This window comes from Anolis sagrei, chromosome 3 (assembly GCF_037176765.1).
Source record: "Anolis sagrei isolate rAnoSag1 chromosome 3, rAnoSag1.mat, whole genome shotgun sequence".
In the NCBI taxonomy this organism is placed as follows: Eukaryota; Metazoa; Chordata; class Lepidosauria; order Squamata; family Dactyloidae; genus Anolis; species Anolis sagrei.
The window spans coordinates 263321842-263341260 of NC_090023.1; the positions used below are offsets into that span (position 1 = coordinate 263321842).

The 19419-nt window shown below is 44.4% G+C and overlaps 1 protein-coding gene across 1 annotated transcript in view; it reads left to right on the forward strand.

Moving 5' to 3' along the window:
- Positions 1-7651, forward strand: part of LOC132770438 (cytochrome P450 2J5-like) — a 37181-nt gene extending 29530 nt beyond the window's left edge. Inside the window, exon 9 of the mRNA XM_060767377.2 lies at positions 7041-7651. Coding sequence (XP_060623360.2) covers positions 7041-7225 — 185 coding nt within the window. The 3' untranslated portion in view covers positions 7226-7651. The remainder of the gene's footprint in view (positions 1-7040) is intronic.
- The last annotated feature ends 11768 nt before the right edge of the window (positions 7652-19419 follow it).

A 19419-nucleotide genomic window follows, 5' to 3' on the forward strand; every position in this document is an offset into this window, starting at 1 on the left:
ATGTTGATGACCTAATTTCCCCAGGGAGTGCATTCCACAGGCGAGGGGTCACCACCGAGAAGGCCCTGTCCCTCGTCCCCACCAGTCTCACTTGTGACAAAGGTGGGGCCGAGAGCAGGGCCTCCCCAGAAGATCTTAAACTCCGAGGTGGGACGTAGAAGGAGATACGTTCGGACAGGTACGCTGGGCCGGAGCCATAAAGGGTTTTGTAGGTAAAACCAGCACTTTGAATTGGGCTCGGAACTGGATCGGCAGCCAGTGGAGCTGACATAACAGTGGGGTGGTATGCTCCCTGTATGATGCTCTGGTGAGTAATCTAGCCGCTGCCTGTTGGACTAATTGACGTTTCTGAACAGTCTTCAAAGGCAACCCCACGTAGAGTGTGTTGCAGTAATCTATTCGGGATATAACAAGAGAGTGGACCACTGTGGCCAGATCCAACTTCCCAAGGTACGGGCGCAGCTGGCGCACAAGTTTTAATTGTGCAAAAGCTCTCCCCGCCACCGCCGAGACCTGGGGTTCCAGGCTCAGCGATGAGTCCAGGATCACTCCCAAGCTGCGAACCTGCGTCTTCAGGGGGAGTATAACCCTGTCTAACACAGGCTGTAACCCTATGCCCTGTTCGGTCTTATGACTGACCAGTAGGACCTCTGTCTTGTCTGGATTCAGTTTCAATTTGTTAGCTCTCATCCAGTCGGACACAGCGGCCAAGCACCGGTTCAAGGTCTGGACAGCCTCCTTGGTAACAGGTGAGAAGGAGTGACAGATTTGGACATCATCTGCATAGAGATAACACCTCAGTCCGAAACTCCGGATGATCTCTCCCAGCGGCTTCATGTAGATGTCAAACAACATCCGGGACAGAATTGATCCCTGTGGGACCCCACACAACAATGGTTGTGGGGCCGAACAGGTGTCACCCAGTAACACCTTCTGGGACTGTCCCTCGAGAAAGCAGTACTCCTAAGTCCCAAGTCCTCGAGGTGTCCCAGAAGGATACCTTGGTCAACGTTATCGAAGGCCGCTGAGAGTCCAGCAGAACTAACAGGGACATACTCCCCCTGTCAAGCTCCCGGCGAAGATCATCTACCAAGGCGACCAAGTCTGTCTCAGTTTCATGTCCTGGCCTAAAGCCAGACTGTGCCGGATCTAGATAATCAGTGTCTACCGGAAATGCCTGGAGTTGTGTTGCCACCACACGTTCCACGACTGTCCAAATAGGGGAGATTGGAAACTGGCCGATAGTTGTCGAATTGGGTGGGGTCCAGTGATGGCTTTTTCAACAGCGGTTTTATAACAGCTTGTTTTAAGCTCGCTGGAAACTTTCCTTCCTTTAAGGAGGCATTAACCACCACCTTTACCCACCCAGCCAATCCCCCTCTGACTTCTTTTATCAGCCAGGATGGGCAGGGGTCTAGGATGCATGTGGTAGGTCTCACTTCTCCAAGGATCCTGTCCACATCCTCAAGCTGAACCAATTGAAATGAATCCAATAAAACCGGACAAGCAGGTTATGTTACATCCTCAGACGCTCATGTTACATCCTCAGCCACTGTTAACATGGCGTCGAAGTCAGACTGGATCAACGCAACTTTATCCGCAAAGAAACGAGCAAATGCTTCACAGCGAGCCACCGAGTCGTCAGGGATCTCGCTCTTCGGCAGATTTAATAGTCCTCTGATGACTCGGAATAGTTCAGCTGGACAGTTTTTTGCGGATGCAATATTGGCAACAAGAAATAATTTCTGTGCCGCCGCTATTGCCATGTCGTAGGACCTTAGAAAGGTATTCAGAGATGGTTGGGTTGATTTGGTAGGCTTCTGACTCCACACACACTCTAGCCTCCTCTTCTTTCTCTTCATCGCTGCCAGCTCCTTAGTGAACCAAGGAGCAGGTTTAGCTTGGTTACTTGAGAGGGGGCGCTCCGGAGCGATTGTATCAATTGCTCTAGTCATCTCACTGTCCCAGCGAGAGACCAGAGCATCAACAGAGTCACTAGCCAAGGAGGTGGGAAATTCCCCAAGAGCCATCAAGAAACCATTAGGATCCATAAGTCTCCTGGGGCGGACCGTTCTAATGGGTTCACCACCCCTGCGGAGGGTAAGAGGCACAGTGAGTATAAACCTGATCAGGTGGTGATCGGTCCATGGCAATGGAGCGATGGTCAGCTCCTCCACTCCGTCACCTTCATCCCATCTCTGGCAAAAAACCAAGTCCAATGTGTGCCTGGCACTATGGGTGGGACCAGATACTAATTGGGACAGGCCCATGGTTGCCATGGCGGCCATGAAGTCCTGAGCCACACCTGAAGGAGGGGCCTCAGCATGAACACTGAAATCTCCCAGGACTAAAAGCCATTGGGAGTTCAAAGCCAAGTCCGAGACCACTCCTGCTAGCTCAGGTAGGGAGACTGTCGTGCAGCGGGGTGGTTGGTACACTAACAGAATCCCTATCCTGTGCTGGTCACCAATCCTAATGCCGATACACTCAGAAGAAGATGACTGTGGGATGGGGCACCTGATCAGGGAGATAAAATACTTATAGACCACCGCGACTCTGCCTCCACGCCCTCCAGGTCTTGGTTGGTGCTGCACAGAATAACCTGGCGGACAGAGTTGAGTGAGGTTCACCCCTCCCCCCTCGTATAGCCAGGTCTCTGTGATACAAGCAAGGTCAGCTTGTTCTTCCAGGATTAGATCTTGAAGTTTTCCCATTCACTGACCTTGCACTGAACAGCACCACTTTTAACCTGGAGGGACCACCATTCTGGCACCTCAGCTGTACCTTGTCAGGAGAGTGTTTGGGTGTTGCCAATCTGTCCTTATCAATTTTCATCGAATAGGTTGTTTGGTTGCATCATGAATGATTTTTGGAATTGTCAATATTCTATTGTAAATTTTGGGCCAGAATTGTTGTTTATTTGTATTTTTGGAAACTGCCAGTGTGTTGTTATAGAATTTGGACCGAATTAGATGTTTTGTTCTCCCTTTCCCATGTCTCCCTCTACCTGTCACCACCTCTATGGCGGTCCCCCTGCCTGCAGAACCCTCCCCCCTGAAAATACTCCCCCCTCCCCTCTCCATTCTTGTTGTTGACTCTTCATAGCAGTCATTTGTATAATTATCTATGGTTGGACCCCAGCTTTTCCTCCTCTCTGCGTCTCCTGATCTCTCCAGTATTCCAGGTTATAAAGTGCACTTGCACAGTAATAGGTGGAAGCAGATAGTATAAATAGTAGACAGTTAAAAATAAAGTGCTGATAGTTGTCAACCTTCTAAATGAAGCTAAGTGCTAGTGTCGGGCCTTCGAACAAATGTCTAAAGTGCTATTGTAACAACAACTTAATCACAGATAAATGATTTGGGACCAGTTAATGGTAGGGGCTCTGGCAGAATAAAAGGAAGATCTCATAAAGTGCTCTAGGCTAAAGTGACATAGTGTTGGAACAACTCAGAGTTGATGTCTTCTTAAGTTAAAGCCACACCCAGTCAAAGGGGCCAATTTAAACACAAAGCGTCCAGCTTCCTGGATCCGTGGAATACAAGCCAGCATCCACTGGCCAGACCCCCTGGAGTCCTCTTGACTGTCCAAGGAAAAGGCGCGGTAATACTCACGAAAAGATGATAAACTCATATAATGAAGACAGTCGTTGATATTACAGTCACAAATTGCCAGTGAGCTTACCAGCTGTGGGGCTAATGTTGTTTACACAGTATGCTTCCAGCAGAGAGGGCAGTATGGGATGGAAGTTGGCTATTCATTAACTGCACATGCAACAACATACAACCTATCACACATACAACAACACGAGACACACACACACATGCAGACAACTAAAATTATAAAAGATGGTAAGGGGCAGCAGCCGCAAAAGCTCAAAACAATGAAGGGGGCTTTTCTTCCTCCCTCCCAGTGATGAAGTGATTCCTGATCTCCTTTCTCCCCCCACCTCTGATATGAAGGTGGGAGAGTGTTCTCCCAAGCAGCCCGGTCTTCTTGGCTTGACCCAGTGGTGACAGCAGCGGGTCCCAAAAGGCCTGGTGACAGTCGGCAGCGGCGACGGCAGCGGGTCCCAAAAGGCCTGGTGATAGTTGGCAGTGGTGATGATGATGGTGGAGGAGGGCCTGCTGCGGCTTGCTCTTCCTCTGCAGCACTCACCACAGCAACGGCAGCGATGGACGGCCAGCTGTATTTGTCTTTCCGTGGTGGCAGCAATGATGGTCGGCCTGTCACCGCTCAGGCCTCCATGACAGCGAACAACGGTGGTGGCAGCAGCGGTGGTGGCTGGCCTTTGTGAAAAATTGTGGCGGTATCAGCAGGATGGTGGTCGTCCTACCGCAAATCAGCCTTTCGCAGGATGCAAACAGCGACAACGCCGGTGGCAGCAGCGGCCTGCTATGGCCTGGCCTTCTGTGGAGCCGAGGTGTTAGTGGCTAGGGCAATGGGCGGGCTATCGTAGATTAGGCTGCCCGTCAGAAGGCCAGCGGTGGCGGCTGCCGCGACCAAGGATGGCTGCCACAGCTTGCCCACCGGGTCGAGATGACGGTTAACTCAAGGCAGTAATCGACCTACCGCTGAGCCACCCTCCTCTAAGAACAGGGATCGATGGTAGCTGCAGTCACGGCCGTAGGAACCCGCTTGTCGTTTGCTCTTTCTGCTTGCCACCCGCTTTCCACGCTGGCAATGGCGGCAGCGGCATCTTCCCCTCAGATCCCGTGTCAGAGGAGAACAGGGACAGGATCGGAATCCCGGAGGCAACAATGGCTCAAAGAAACCCTTGGATGGTAAGGGGCTTATGCCCTCCTGGCTGGGGTACGTTGGAGCTGCCCTTGGGGGAGGATTTCAGATGTAAGATTTCCTCCAGAGCTGCTGTAGATTGTTATTGCTGCTCCGCCATCTTACACATAACCCCACCACCAAGCACGTTCTTTCCTTTGCCATATATTTATAAATCAACCACCAATCAAATGTCACACCCAAAATTCCTAACCAAGAAGGTTATATTGTTTTCCATTTTCACTCTCTAATGCATATTTAATAAAAACTGATGAGTATGCATCAAAATCTGATCTCTTAGTTTCCCCCCGAATACCCTCATTTCCATTGATAGTTTATCATTTATGGCTACGTTCCATACCTCCCCATACCATGCTTCTGGTGTAAGATTAGTTACTATTTTCCAATTTCTTGTGATTGTGAAATACCTGGGAGTCACTCTGGACCGTGCTTCGACCTACAAGATGGGTGCTAGAAACAATAGCATACGAAAGCTGACTGGCACAACCTGGGGATCACAACGAGACACAGTGAAGACATCTGCCCTTGCACTATGCTACTCTGTTGCTGAGTATGCATGCCCAGTGTGGAACACATCTCACCACACAAAAACAGTGGATGTGGCTCTTAATGAGACATGCCGCATTATCACGGGGTGTCTGCTCCCTACGCCACTGGAGAAACTACCCTGTCTAGCCAGTGTTGTGCCTCCTGACATCTGCCGGGAAGTAGCAGCCAATAGTGAAAGAACTTGGTTAGACCACATCTGGAATATTGTGTCCAATTCTGGGCACCACAATTCAAGAGAGATATTGACAAGCTGGAATGTGTCCAGAGGAGGGCGACTAAAATGATCAAGGGTCTGGAGAACAAGCCCTATGAGGAGCGGCTTAGGGAACTGGGCATGTTTAGCCTGAAGAAGAGAAGGCTGAGAGGAGATATGATAGCCATGTATAAATATGTGAGAGGAAGCCACAGGGAGGAGGGAGCAAGCTTGTTTTCTGCTTCCTTGCAGACTAGGACGCGGAACAATGGCTTCAAACTACAAGAGAGGAGATTCCATCTGAACATTAGGAAGAACTTCCTGACTGTGAGAGCCGTTCAGCAGTGGAACTCTCTGCCCCGGAGTGTGGTGGAGGCTCCTTCTTTGGAAGCTTTTAAGCAGAGGCTGGATGGCCATTTGTCAGGGGTGATTTGAATGCAACATTCCTGCTTCTTGGCAGGGGGTTGGACTGGATGGCCCTTGAGGTCTCTTCCAACTCTTTGATTCTATGATTCTATGATTCTATGAACCAAGGCAGAGACATCTCCAGCTCATCCCTCATTTGGGTATCAGCCAGCACGTCAACGACTTAAATCAAGAAATAGCTGGAACACCTCAGCAAGCGAGAGTCCTAAAGTGGCAGGTTCAAACCAGAACCTCAATCAATGGCTTATACCCAATGAGAGACTCCTCCCTGGGCACAGAAAACTGGGCGGCTTGGAAGGCGCTGAACAGACTGCGGTCTGGCACCACGAGATGCAGAGCCAACCTTAAGAAATGGGGCTACAAAGTTGAATCCACGACATGCGAGTGTGGAGAAGAGCAAACCACTGACCACCTGCTGCAATGCAACTTGAGCCCTGCCACATGCACAATGGAGGACCTTCTTGCGGCAACACCAGAGGCACTCCAAGTGGCCAGATACTGGTCAAAGGACATTTAATCAAATACCAATATTGCAAACTCTGTGTTTTTGTATGCATGTTTGTTTGTTCTGTTAAAAATGTAATACAACTGTTAGGTTGTCTGACACAATAAATAAATAAATAAATAAATAAATAAATAAATACTAAAGGCTTCAGTACTTTAGCCCTGTTTTCTGAATATATTTGTTCTATTATATGTTGAAAACCCTGTCCAAAACCATATTTTTAATTAGTGATTTCAACACTATCCAACCCACCCAGTCAAAGGCTATACCAATGCAAAAAATGCCTACTTGAGCTTTCTCATTTTTGGCACTCTCTATAATGTTTATCAGTCTGTAGACAAGTCAGTGGCAGAGTCCCCATCTCTTGAGGTTTTTAAACAGAAATTGGATAGCCATTTGTCAGGTGTCCTTTGATTTTGTGACATGGGCTTACCCATTGGGGCCTCTTCCAACTGCATGGTTCTATCATTCTATGATCAATCCATATGCATTTATAGTCTATTTTTCCGCTTCATCCTTATTTGCTCAATTGAATATATACTCATCCCCTGCCTTTGTCTCCCCATGCAGGGCCTCGGTCGTGCTTGGGGGAAAATGTGGCCAGGATGGAGCTATTTATCTTCTTGACCCGCCTGCTGAGGGTATTCCATTTCCAGCCTCCTCCAGGAGTCAAGGAATTCACTGAAGAACCTGCAAGGGGCGCATCATTGCCACCCCACCCTTATAAAGTGTGTGCTATTCCTCGCAATAGTTAATCATAAAACATTCAAGAATAATTACAGCGACTTCTTATTCATTGCTGTATATTTAAAGCAAAATTTCCCCTTCAATTAATTTGATGTTCCCAGACCTCTTCTCTATCTCTAGAACCTCTAACAAATCTGTGACATGGCTCAATGCTAAATTAATTTTGTTTCATTCTGTTGGGTGTTATTGTACCTATTGCTCAAATGAAAGAATTCTTGTTATGGATGGATATAGGGGAACTAACAGTGCAGTGAATTGAGGGTTGGACTAGTTCTACGAAAAGTTTCAAATCCTCCTTTAGCTATGGAAATACACTGAGTGATGTTGCACAAGCCATGTTTTTTCAGCCTGGAGGCATAGACAGAAAAGGGCCTCTGAAGCAACCTTGCGAAATCCCACGGCCCATGAAAAAACACAAAAGCCCACAGTACTGATTCAGTCAGCATCTTCTAGCTGCAAGAATTCTATGTCTAGATCACTGTATTTATTGGCACTTGATAATAACATTTCCATGGGCAGCCCAAGTGGTTGGCTACCTATCAAAAGGGTAAAATTATGAATACAGCCAGGTCAGAGGCCAAACCTAGGCACAAGAGGCTTGATTTCCAGATTCTTGTTCACCTTGATCAACATTTTCTGCATATGTTCTAGCCTTTCAATGTCCTCCTTCATCTGTGTTGTCCAGAAATAGACACATAATTCCTGGTGCAGTTTGACCAAAGCAGAAGATAGTGGCACTAATTCCTTCCTTGATTTGAACACCATGGCCCTATTGATGTAACCCAGAATCTCATGAGTGCATCCTGACATGGAAGACACCGGCATCAACTAGGAGTAGATGGTCATTTCATTTAGTTCACTTTATCTATTCCAAGGTGTATTTGGGAGAAACAAGTGGAGACTGAAATTTCCATTCCCTTGATGAGCTTGTTGGGACTTTTATTCTCTATTACCCTACAAGAAGGGAGAGAGGACAGAGGTGCACAGCATAGCATATACAACATCAGCCATGACAATTCATCTCCATTCTTATGATATAATAGATCCATAAATTAATTATTCTCACTAAACATCTTTCTATGTAACCGATTATGCCTCTTTCAGCCCTAAAATGTAATCATTTCCTGAATAAACATTTTTCTAGGGGGAAAGCAACAACAGTTTTCTCATTTTTACCTTGTAATAGATAATGTCTGAAACTTGTGGGTTCTTTTGATGTTTTAGTAGTGGCAACATGGGAGAAAACATATTCCTAAAGAGATGAAAGGAAGACTGGTCTTGGTTGGCCTAACCTTCTTAACTTCCCTCATTCTTTATATCAGCACTTTTCTTTTTATCCTTGATGATTTGTTTCCCAATCAAACCCCAATATTTCTGCTTCGAAGTCTAATGGAGAGTTTAACTCCTGCCATGTTTTCTTGAGGCATATCATGTCGTATATTTGTACATTCTTCAGTTCTTTTTATATATCTACTTGAAGAGCTATGCATGCATATATATACTGGATGATGGGTGTTGTCATGTTTTGAAACATGCTGATATTATTTTCTTAAGCAGAGCCTTATTGGGAAAGCTCTCATTAGCTAAGGATGCTCATCAATGTTTAGGACGTTTCTCAGCCAGATAGTTCTCAGCCAGTTAATGAGGGGAAAAGCACTAACGAGTAAATTGACCTTGATGAAGCTGGTTGTTTAGATCGAGCTGATCGGTTGGAATTTAAAGTGCGAAGGAGAGTCAGGATCGCTAGCAGGCGAGAGAGTCATAGGAACGCCTTCATGTTGCCCAAACAATATTAAACGCTACAGGCTGTTTGAGTGTGCCTCAGCATCAGAGCAACTTACTGCTTTAACCAAGAGAGTTTGGATTTATCTTGCAGCTTTCATGTTCATGTTTAGGACTTTGCCATGTTCTCATGGGACTTTGCCTTGCCTGTGTCTTCATGGATCTTGTTTGCCTATGTTACCTTGGATTGATCTTTTAAAATATGCTTTTGCCTTTTTGAACTTTTTATCTTTTACTATAATAAACCATAAAGACTACTGCTGGTGTGTTCTTTGGTGTCCTAAGCAAGGTGTCTCTACTCTGAGGTGCGACAGTGGGAACATCTGACTTGCATTACAAACAGAGAGTTCGACGTCCTGTGACAGCAACCACCGAATTTCACAAGCAAAAGGTTGACAGATTGATTCAGGATAATCATATCACTCAGAGAGAAATTTAAAGCATAATCAGCATTTCACAAGAATGTGGGTCACATTATTGCTTTGCTTGGGTATCTGAAGATCTGTGCATGATGGTACACAGCAGAACTTCAGAGACTGGATCTCACCACTGTACGGCATCCTCCATACAGTCCAGATTTAGCACCACCTGACTTTGATCTGTTCCCAATAATGAAAGATCTTCGGGGACATCATTATACTTCTGATAAAGATGTTGAGAGAACTGTGAGACGCTGGTTGTGGAAACAGAGTGTCAACTTCTTCTGTGACGGCTTGAGAAAACTTGTTGGAGGAAATGTATCCAATTGTCTGGTGATTATGTGGAAAAATGAATATTGGTAGTTAAAGAGCACATTCTTTTTTTAAAAAATAATTTTTATTGAACATTTTAGACATCAACACAAGGAAAGAGGGGGAACAATACTATAGTAGATAGAAAAGTAGGAAACCCAATCACCAAAAAGAAAAAGAAAAAGGCCAAAAGGCCTAAAAATAAAAGAGAAAAAAGTCCAAAAGACACGCACACCTCAACAGTTCTAAAATGACTTCCACTCCAGCCTCAGGATCTTCTCTAGATACTTCTTGGTCTAACCTATGTGTTCTTAGCCTCTATTGTTCTTCTATTTTTTTCATAGTCATAAAAAATGGTCCAATCTGTCCTTTTTATTGATTTTCTGGTATTTTTCCTCATCAAAAAAGTTAGTTCATTCATATCTCTTATTTCTTTAACCTTATGGTGATTATGTGGAAAAATGAATATTGGTAGTTAAAGAGCACATTCTAAGGATTATTTCTGAGTTTGATTTATTAAAATATTTCCATCCAAACCCAAGTAACAAAGGTGGAGGCATTACTTTTCATTCAACCCTCATATTATCTGAACTATGGTTTCTACCTCCTGAGAACTTAGGTCCCTTCTACACTGCCATATAAAATCCAGATTATCTGCTTTGAGTTATATGTGTAGACTCGTATAATCCAAAGAAGATAATGTGGATTATATGGCAGTGTAGAAGGGGCCTGAGAAAGCCTGTACTTAACAGAGGGAGAGATGGCCAGGCTCTTCCTTCCCCTCAGAATTTGAATAGACGTTATCCAAAAACTCTTTCTTAAATGAACTATGGAACATTAAAAGCAATGAGAGTGCAATGTTTTGAACTTTCTAGCCCATACCCGGGTGAGGCATGTCAAGCACATATAGCAGCAGTGCCAGATTTAGGATAAATAAGGCCCTGTGCTAGTTAAGTTATGATGCCCCTGACTTGGGCCCTGAAGGAGGTTGGCCTGGTAGGTCTACACTGCCTGCTTTGTGGCACACTCCCATACATCATCAACTCCATCATTATGTTTGGAATCGCTCTGAAACAGAACACCTTCAAATTTAGAAGTACACCCTATAAGATAAAGTCTATTGTAAAAATAATTTTGTTAAGAAGATGGGGCCCCTGGCCAACAGGGCCCTGTGCTTAAGCAGATGTAAGGACAGTGGTAAATCTGGCACTGTATAGCACTGTATAGCAGTCAACAGTACAAGTAGAAAATAAGGGGTTCATTCTCTATAGAGAGACCGAGGTTGAACTTGCCTGCCCACCCACTCACCTTTACAACTCCATCAGTTACTATTTTTGAATCTCCCCCTTGACCTCCTTTTGTATGTGCATCCTAGAACCATTCAATTTGGGAAAATCTATATTGTATCTCTCTCAATGTTATGAATTTCAGCTAGGATCACAGATAGAGAGTCAGTGCCTAGCGAGCATATGCTAAACCGAATGGGACAGGACAAAAAAAAAACCCAACTCACTTGAAGACAAGCCACAGAGGTTTGATATGATTTGGCCAAAAAGGATGCAAGTAAAAGAAATTTGCTTCAAAAAGTACAAGCATAAGCAAACATACCGAGAAATGCAGGTCATTTTACAAAGTTTGGCAGTTAGACAAACCTCCCACTCCCTCTCCTGGTTGGTTAGGAGACATGCTTCCTAGCCTTCTCATTGGCTAAGACTTCCTCCAACATCACAGACCAGGGTGGAGAGGAAGAGAGAACAGCTGGGCTTTGTGGGGTTCAGGGCCCGCTTCTGAGGGTGTGTGTTCCATCGTCCAGACTGGAAAGAATGGGAATTTCGTACTAATGGATTTTGGAAGCTTGGAATAATCTCTACATAAAGAGTGAGACTTGGCAAATCAGAAAGTCAATCAAGTGGGGTAAGAAGGTCCTTGATGAGTCCTCAGCCCTGGGGGTCCACTAGAAGAATCTGGGCTGTTTCTCAAGACAGCCAAATAGTCCAAAGTCACATAGTTCTTTTGTAAGCCTCACTGAGAGAGGAGATGTTAGCAGGGTATAAATAAAGTTAATAATAATAAATAATAAGCACAACATAATATGAGCTATGATGTTTGATAAACTAGGGCCTAATGCATCTTGTGCTGGTGTACTCTACGTCAGAGGTTTAGTTGTAGAAATAGAATGGTAACATTTTGGAGCTGGCAGTTCAATGATACAAAATTTTGCAACAGTGAAGGAGTTAGGGGACAAGGACACAAACTTCTGCGTGGCATGCGGATTCATCCTGTGTTTCATCGGTCTTTGTTGCGCCCAGCCCCCCGTGTTCGGTTGGATGCTGGTTGGGGTGCTCCACCACCTCCAGTACTGTGTGATGGGGAGGAGGAGTTCGAAGTGGCAGACATTTTGGACTCTCACCAGTTCCGCCACAAGTTACACTGCTTTGTGGACTGGGTGGGCTATGGGCCAGAAGAGCGTTGTTGGGAAGATGCTCAGGATGTGCTTGCTTCTGAGTTGGTGGCTCAGTTTCATCAGGTATACCCGGCCAAGCCCAGGCCTCTGGGAGGGGGAGGCTTGGGGGGGGGTTTAGGGGGGTTAGTGTTGTGGCTCAGCTTGATGAAACTGCACCCTCTTGTGAGCCTGAAATATTCCCTGATGAAGAGGATGATGGGATTCAGATTTCTGGGCCTGTCTCTGTGCCTCCTGCAGACAGTGCACTGAAGGAGTCGACAAGTCAGTTTTCATGGGAAAAGAATGCCAACGGGTTAGATAACAACCAGGTGCAGAGACTTTCGGTTTCTCAGCCGTTTCACACTGATAGAGAAGAGAGCTGTGATAGTGATTTAATGAGCAGGCAGGAACCCTTAGATTGGCGGGTCTGGAGGAGTTCGAGGTTAGCCAGCAATAAAGAAGCTAGGTCAGTGAAAGGTCACCTTAATGCTTTCATGTTGGCAAGAGGGTAATGTTTTCATATTGGCAAAAAGTATTTAGACTTCTCATGTACAGGGGGAAGGTGTCAGTTCAACGTGGCCTTTAGCACGAAAGCTTCTATGGAATAATCTTGGCTCTACAGCAGCACGCTTTGGGCTTCTTGCATTGTGATTCTTGGGGCTTGTGTTTCACTGTTATTACCATGGACTCTGATTTGACCATTGCTTAAAGGATTGTTTTTTTGTTCTTACCTGAGGACCTTTGGAACAGTCAGTCAGTCAGTCAGTCAATAGCCTTTATTTCGGTCAACAAACCATCGGCTAAGTCAAGTGAAAGTAGAATGATGAAATACAACAATTAACAATTAATAATATCACATTTGGCTTATGATTAATGAAAACAAGTATCACCATTCGCTATCAGATGAATGACTGTCTATATAATCTAAAACAGGAACTGGTTGCCAATTAATAATAAGTCTCCCGAGTACTCTTTGTTACACTCAGCCTTTACAGGTTATTCATGAAGCACTTGCGGCTTTTTGCCGCTGCAAACAGAAATTTGGCCACCAGTTTCGTTACCTTTTATCAAGATCAGACAGTAAATAAGTGCAGTACCAACTTAGGGTTCTTCCTGGCCACTTGGTGAGTAGAGGAGATACTAACCTTAGTCTATCATCCTTGTAAATTATGCAAATAAAAAGGACATGTATTACAGTTTCAATTTTACCCTCCTCGCATGGGCAAACTCTGTGTTCATAATCAGTCCCTTTGTATCTACCCTCTATATGGCTAATTTGAGGGTATTAAATCTGGCCCAACTGAAAGCAAGGCAAAATTTTGGGATGTTTAAATTTTCTAAGTATTTGGCACCTCCCAAAGAATTAAATGTTAGGCCTAAACTCAACAGAGAGCATGTGGAGCACGCCAGAGTCATCGAGTCCTGTTTGTCTATGTCACTGATTCGTTCCGCTAAGATCTGCATTATATTTTTATGCTCAAAACTGCTCAATATATTCTCTGAGAGGCCCATCTGCCTGAGTTTCTGATTTAGCGCTTTGATTCGGTGGGATTTAAAGAGGTCTTTTTGAATCAGATATGTATATCCCGCTTCAGGCCCTTTGTGCATCCTCTCCATCCAGTATCCTAGGGCCGTTCTCCAAGCCAGTGATTCGAGTGAGGCTGTTCCTGATTCCAGTCTTAAAACAGCAGATGGAACACAACTGGGGACAGCAAACAGTTTTCTGAGAAACCCTGATTGAACTTGTTCTACTTTAGATGTGAAGCCTGTGATCCATACCGGAATTGCGTATAATAATTGGGCTGTTACCTTTGCTTGGAAGACCTTTGTTGCTGCTGGTATATACTGGCCACCTTTGGTGTAAAAAAAGTGAATTATTGCTTTACTACTGGATAGGCATTTTGAACTGCCATTTTTGGTGGCATCCCCAGGAACCTGAGGCTTGAAAGGTAACCCCTAGATATTTAAAACTGGAAACTATTAAGTTCTTTCCTATGTACCAGTTATGCTTGGCTCACTTTTTTGAGAAGACCATGATTTTGGTTTTACTATAGTTTATCTTTAGCTGGTTTTTCCTCACAGTATTGGTAGAATGCACTCAGCACTCGCTTGAGTCCTACCTTGGCGTAGGATATGAGGGCAGCAGCATCTGCATATAACAATAGGGGCATATTGGTGGGTGAGATTTTAGGGGGATGTCCATTTGGTAGTGAAACATGGGTGGCCAGGTCGTTCAGATATAGGTTAAACAGAATAGGGGCCAGGATGCACCCCTGGCACACACCCCTATTTACTGCTATTGGTTTTGAGAGGTTGCCTTGTACTCCACATCTTACTTGTGTTGAAGTGTTTGAATATAAGCTCTTAATTAACCAGAGCAATCTTTTGTCAATTGTGGTCTGTTGTAGTTTTTGCAATAGTAAATTTCTTGGAATAAAGTCGAAGGCAACTTTTAGATCTATAAACGTGGTAAATAATCCTTTGTGGGGAGGGGCTTGGTATTTTTCTGCTAGGTGGCTTAACACGATACAATGGTCTATCGTAGACCTCCCTTTTCTAAAGCCTGCCTGTTCCTCACCTATTACTTTTTCTGAGTCTAACCAGTCTTGAAGCTTGCTATATAAATGGCAAGCATAAACTTTGCCCACCACCAAGAGTAAACTAATCGGTCGGTAGTTTGCTGGATAGTTTTTATCCCTTTTTTAAATATCAGGATTAAAGTAGATTTTGACCATGAGGCAGGAATTAAGGCTGTGCGATTGATGTGTGTGAAGAGGGGGGCTAGGAAGGCCGTCCACCACAAGATGTTATTTTTTAGAAATTCGGAGGTATTTGATCTGGCCCTGGGGCCTTACCATTTTTAAGTGATGAGATCATAGTTTTTATTTCCCGCGGGGCCATTGTGGTGTGTCTATGGTACCAATGGTGATTACTGCATTTTCTTTCCCCTCCCTTCTGACTGTTTCTTCATTTGATCCATATAGTAAAGTGAAGTATGTTTCCCACACCTGTGCTGGTATATGGCATTTGGGAGATGTTTTCCCAGATCCCAGCATTCCCGTGACCAGGGCCCAGAATTGCTTGGAGTTGTTATTTAGGGAAGCGTCAACCAGGGCATTCCATCTTCTATTTATTTTTTTCCCTCTTGTTTCTCACTAACATGGCTTTGTATTGTTTTTTGGTAGTGTAGTACAATTTGGGGAGATTCCGGGAGTTTTCTGCTCTATAAGATTGATATATTTGAATTAGCTTCTTTCTTAGCTTTGAGCATTCTCTCTCCTTGGTTTTGGATCCTAAGTCTGCCTTCTAAATTTTTCCCTGAGACAATTAATTCATCGGTCAGTTGTGTGTATTTTGATACTGCTTCCTCCGCATTTTGTGTTTCTGCTATGCTTTTTCCCAACTCCACCAGTAGCATGGGGTCTGAAGTTGCTGAGGGTTTGTTTTGGTTTTTTGTGTCCCATTTAAGTCTGTTTTGTCTTACGTATAGAGTGGATTTGTCTAAATAGTGTTGTGGGCTTAAGCGTTCCACGTTAGGAAGACCTACTGTATAAGAGATTGGGAGATGGTCACTTTCTGTTCTGGGTACTCTGGTGAACTTCTCTATATATTTATAAGTGTGATTCGCTCTAGCACGTAATCAATTACACTGCTTCCGCTTCCTAATATATAGGTGAATTCAGCACAATTCTCAAATTTAGGATTACCATTTATTATGTTTAAAGCTAGTCTTGTTGTCATCTGCGCTAAGCATGTACCTGCAAAGTTGATCTTGTTATCCTTAGATTTCCTATCAATCTTGTTTAAGTGGTCATCCATATCTTCTAAATGTCATAACTTAGAGGCTAGTAAAGTTGGATTATCTGGGCTCAGGCGAGCATTAAAATCTCCTGTAACAATTAAGTTAGATTTTGGAAAGTGTGGTTCTAACATTACTATATAATCTTCTAGTTCCTCCCAAGTACGAATTAGCTCTGCCCTTTTGCGGCTGGGAGGAATATATACATTAACCAGGAGTATCTGTGTAGGCCCATATTCTATGTGACAAGCCATAGCTGTATGGCTGCAATTGTCAATAAGTTTGACTTTAGCCCCAAGAGATGTAGACAGCAGAATGGCCAGGCCTGCTTTCGGTTGCCCACTCCCTTTTTCCAATTTAGCCGGGGAGTCAATTATAGTGTATCCATTAAAATCTAGAGGTCCTTTGCTCCATGTCTCTTGTAGCGAAATCATGTCAAAATTCCTCAAAAATTTACCAACCCCTTCCTCTTTACTTCTGGTCTGCCACCCTGCTATGTTCCAGGATAGACAGTTGAGGTTATATGATTTTGTTTGCAAGATTTTCACTTTTGGGGCTGATGGAGGTTGCAGAATAGAAGGCTGAGTAGGAGGTGTTTCATTTTTTAGTTCATTCCTAAGTAGTCAGTATTCACTCTTAGGATGGCTCAGTAGTTCTGTTTGTTGCCAGCCTCTAGCTCTCCACTTGGTCCCCTATAAAATGTCCTGGCTCGGATTGAATTCTAACCCCCTTAGTCATCCTACTAAGAAGCTCTGCCCATAGCAGAGTCAGTCTGTCTATTATTTCCCTTTGAGTTAGGTGTGGGAGGCATTGGAATGTTTCCAGCAGATCACCTTCCTCGCCTATGTATAGCTCACTAAACGGTGTTTCAGTGATGAGCGCTGATTCTGGCTGATTTAATGGTTTAGGAGTGTCTCCTAGGTCTTTGAGATTGGCTTCTTTGCAGTGGATTTGGTTAGCTGTTGAGAGTTGTTTGGGTTCCTGTTTGAATAGATGGGTTGGGGGGGGGGGTATTAATGAAGCATCGAGAGATAGACATTCCAAGTTCCATAAGTTTTCCTTGAGGCAGTACAGTTTGTTAGTTACTTGCTTATTTGTGCATGTTATGACTGCCCGTGCATGTGAATAGTTATAAAAGAGGTATTCTATCTGGGTTATTTCAGCTGGACTGATGACATCACACTCAGCAGTTTTTAACACCCTTAGGAGGTGACCTTTCCATGCTGCAGGTGAGAAGAGACCCTGGGGCTTAGGATAGTTAGTGATCACCAACTTGTTTGGAACCAGTACGATCTCCCAATCCCTTACATCTTTAACATCAAAGTTCTTTGCCCATTTCTTTTCATTGTAGACCTTGTTTTCCTTTCTTTTAAGAAAGACGCTTTCCCAGGGGTCCTGTGTGACTTGTGGGTCTGCTAGTTCTGCAGGATCACACAAGAGGGATATTGCTTGATTGGCTTCTAGGACATCATGGGCTCTTCTTGTCTTGGTCTGATTTATTAGCATTTCATTTTCAGGTTCAGGTTTATGATTAATGTTATCTTTCTTGTCATTAGGGGTCTTCGCAGCAGTGCCTTGATCCCTCTTCTTATCCACAAGCTTATGCATAAGGAGCTTTTGAGAGTTGAAGTTTGTTCGTTTTACTGTGAATGTGGAGACTTTTTTCCTTACTTGATCTTTTTGAAGACTCTTGCATTTGTACTTTATCCTTTTGCAAGCTTTGCTATGTTTAGAAGATCCTGGTTTGTTTTTGTTCCTTGTCTTTTTTTCACAATGCTCATTTGCGCTGGAGTCGTTCATCTCCGCGTCTTGGTCATGGTTGAAAGTTGAGAAAGTTTTCTCCTTAACTGCTTTTTGTTTGACCATACATTGTGTAATTGTAATCAGAAGGGCATTGGTTTCTGCTAGGTAGGACTTGATAGCTTGGATATCAGACTGCTTAATTGATTGAGCAGATTCTCTGTGCTGGGTGGCTTTTGGGGGGCCTCTGATGTTAGATTTGTTTCTGGGTTCCTCTCTGTTATGTTCATTGGCCCCTCATCCTCATCTTCATCACCAGGGGATGTTAGAGCATGTCTCCTGTACCTCCTCCTACCATCCAGAATATCCAAATCATCGGCCGCAAAGGCGAACTCCTCAGCTATGCTTATACCGGAGTTCTCATAGGGGTTAAAAATTACTTGGCAGTGATCTAGAGTCCAGTCCAGAGGAGAAGCTGAGGGGGAGTTCCATTCTTGCTCTGGCTCCTGTATTTTAACTATGGGGAAGAAATAGGCCTTTATCCCATTTTGTTTTGCTTTCTTTCTTTTCCCAGGAGGGGGAGATGATATTAGTGGGGACAGGGGTTTGTCACTGTTTCTGTAGGTCTGCCTTGTTCTGATTACCATGACTCTTGTAGAAGAAAACCACAATCACCAGACAACCAGGAGTTTTAAGTACTAGTTGATAAGTCTGCTGTGCTTGCTGTGAAGGGGCAATAAAGATCTCCAGCCTGCTCCCAGGACTCCTTGTGAGTAGCCAGCAGCCCAGGCCTCCTCCAGTGGGGTGTGCCTCAGCAACTGCAAGGAGGCCTCTACATCTATAAAGCTGAGCCCACAGGCCTGCCAGGGACTGAGTCTGCTGTGCTTGCTGTGAAGGGGCAATAAAGATCTCCAGCCTGCTCCCAGAACTCCTTGTGAGTAGCCAGCAGCCCAGGCCTCCTCCAGTGGGGTATGACTCAGCAACTGCAAGGAGGCCTCTACAGACTGTCTAATTGTGTGTTGACCAATTAACCAATTAACCATCTTCTGTGCCGACCGTTTGTGTTGTTCAATTTGTTGTGGAGAATGCTGTGTTGTCCAACTCAGGCTGCCTGACGTGTGTTGACCAGTTAATCATCTACTGTGTCAACCGTTGTGCTGCTCGATCTTTTGTGCTGTCCATCTGTGTCGTCCATCTGTGTTGACCATCCCTTACCATCGGACTGTCCGGCTGTGGCCAACGACCACCACCGCAGACGTTAATTTTAGTCCCGGAAGGACCAATATCATCCACCTCTGGATCCGCTTTCTGTCGTCTATTGTCCTGTAACTGTTTGCCTTAATATCTTTGTCAACATACCGAGTGCTGCGGTTAATCTGCATAATTCCAACATTTTAATCTCTCAGCACCTTAATTTTCCAGCACTTTAAATTGCTATTTGTACTGTATTGGTCCATTACCCTGCTCAACTTAGCACTTTAACCCAGTGTTCTAGTCTTCTAGCACTTAAATCAGCAGTCCTCCATGACGCACCTTATTGTAGCACTTTAGAACAATCTTGTTAAACCTATCGCACTTTAAGAACTGTGAGGTTGATACAACTACCTGCTGCACTTTAAAAACTTGGTAGCTCTATTGATAGTGTTTAACACTCACCTACTGCACTTTAAGAACTGTGAGGTTGATACAACTACCTGTTGCACTTTA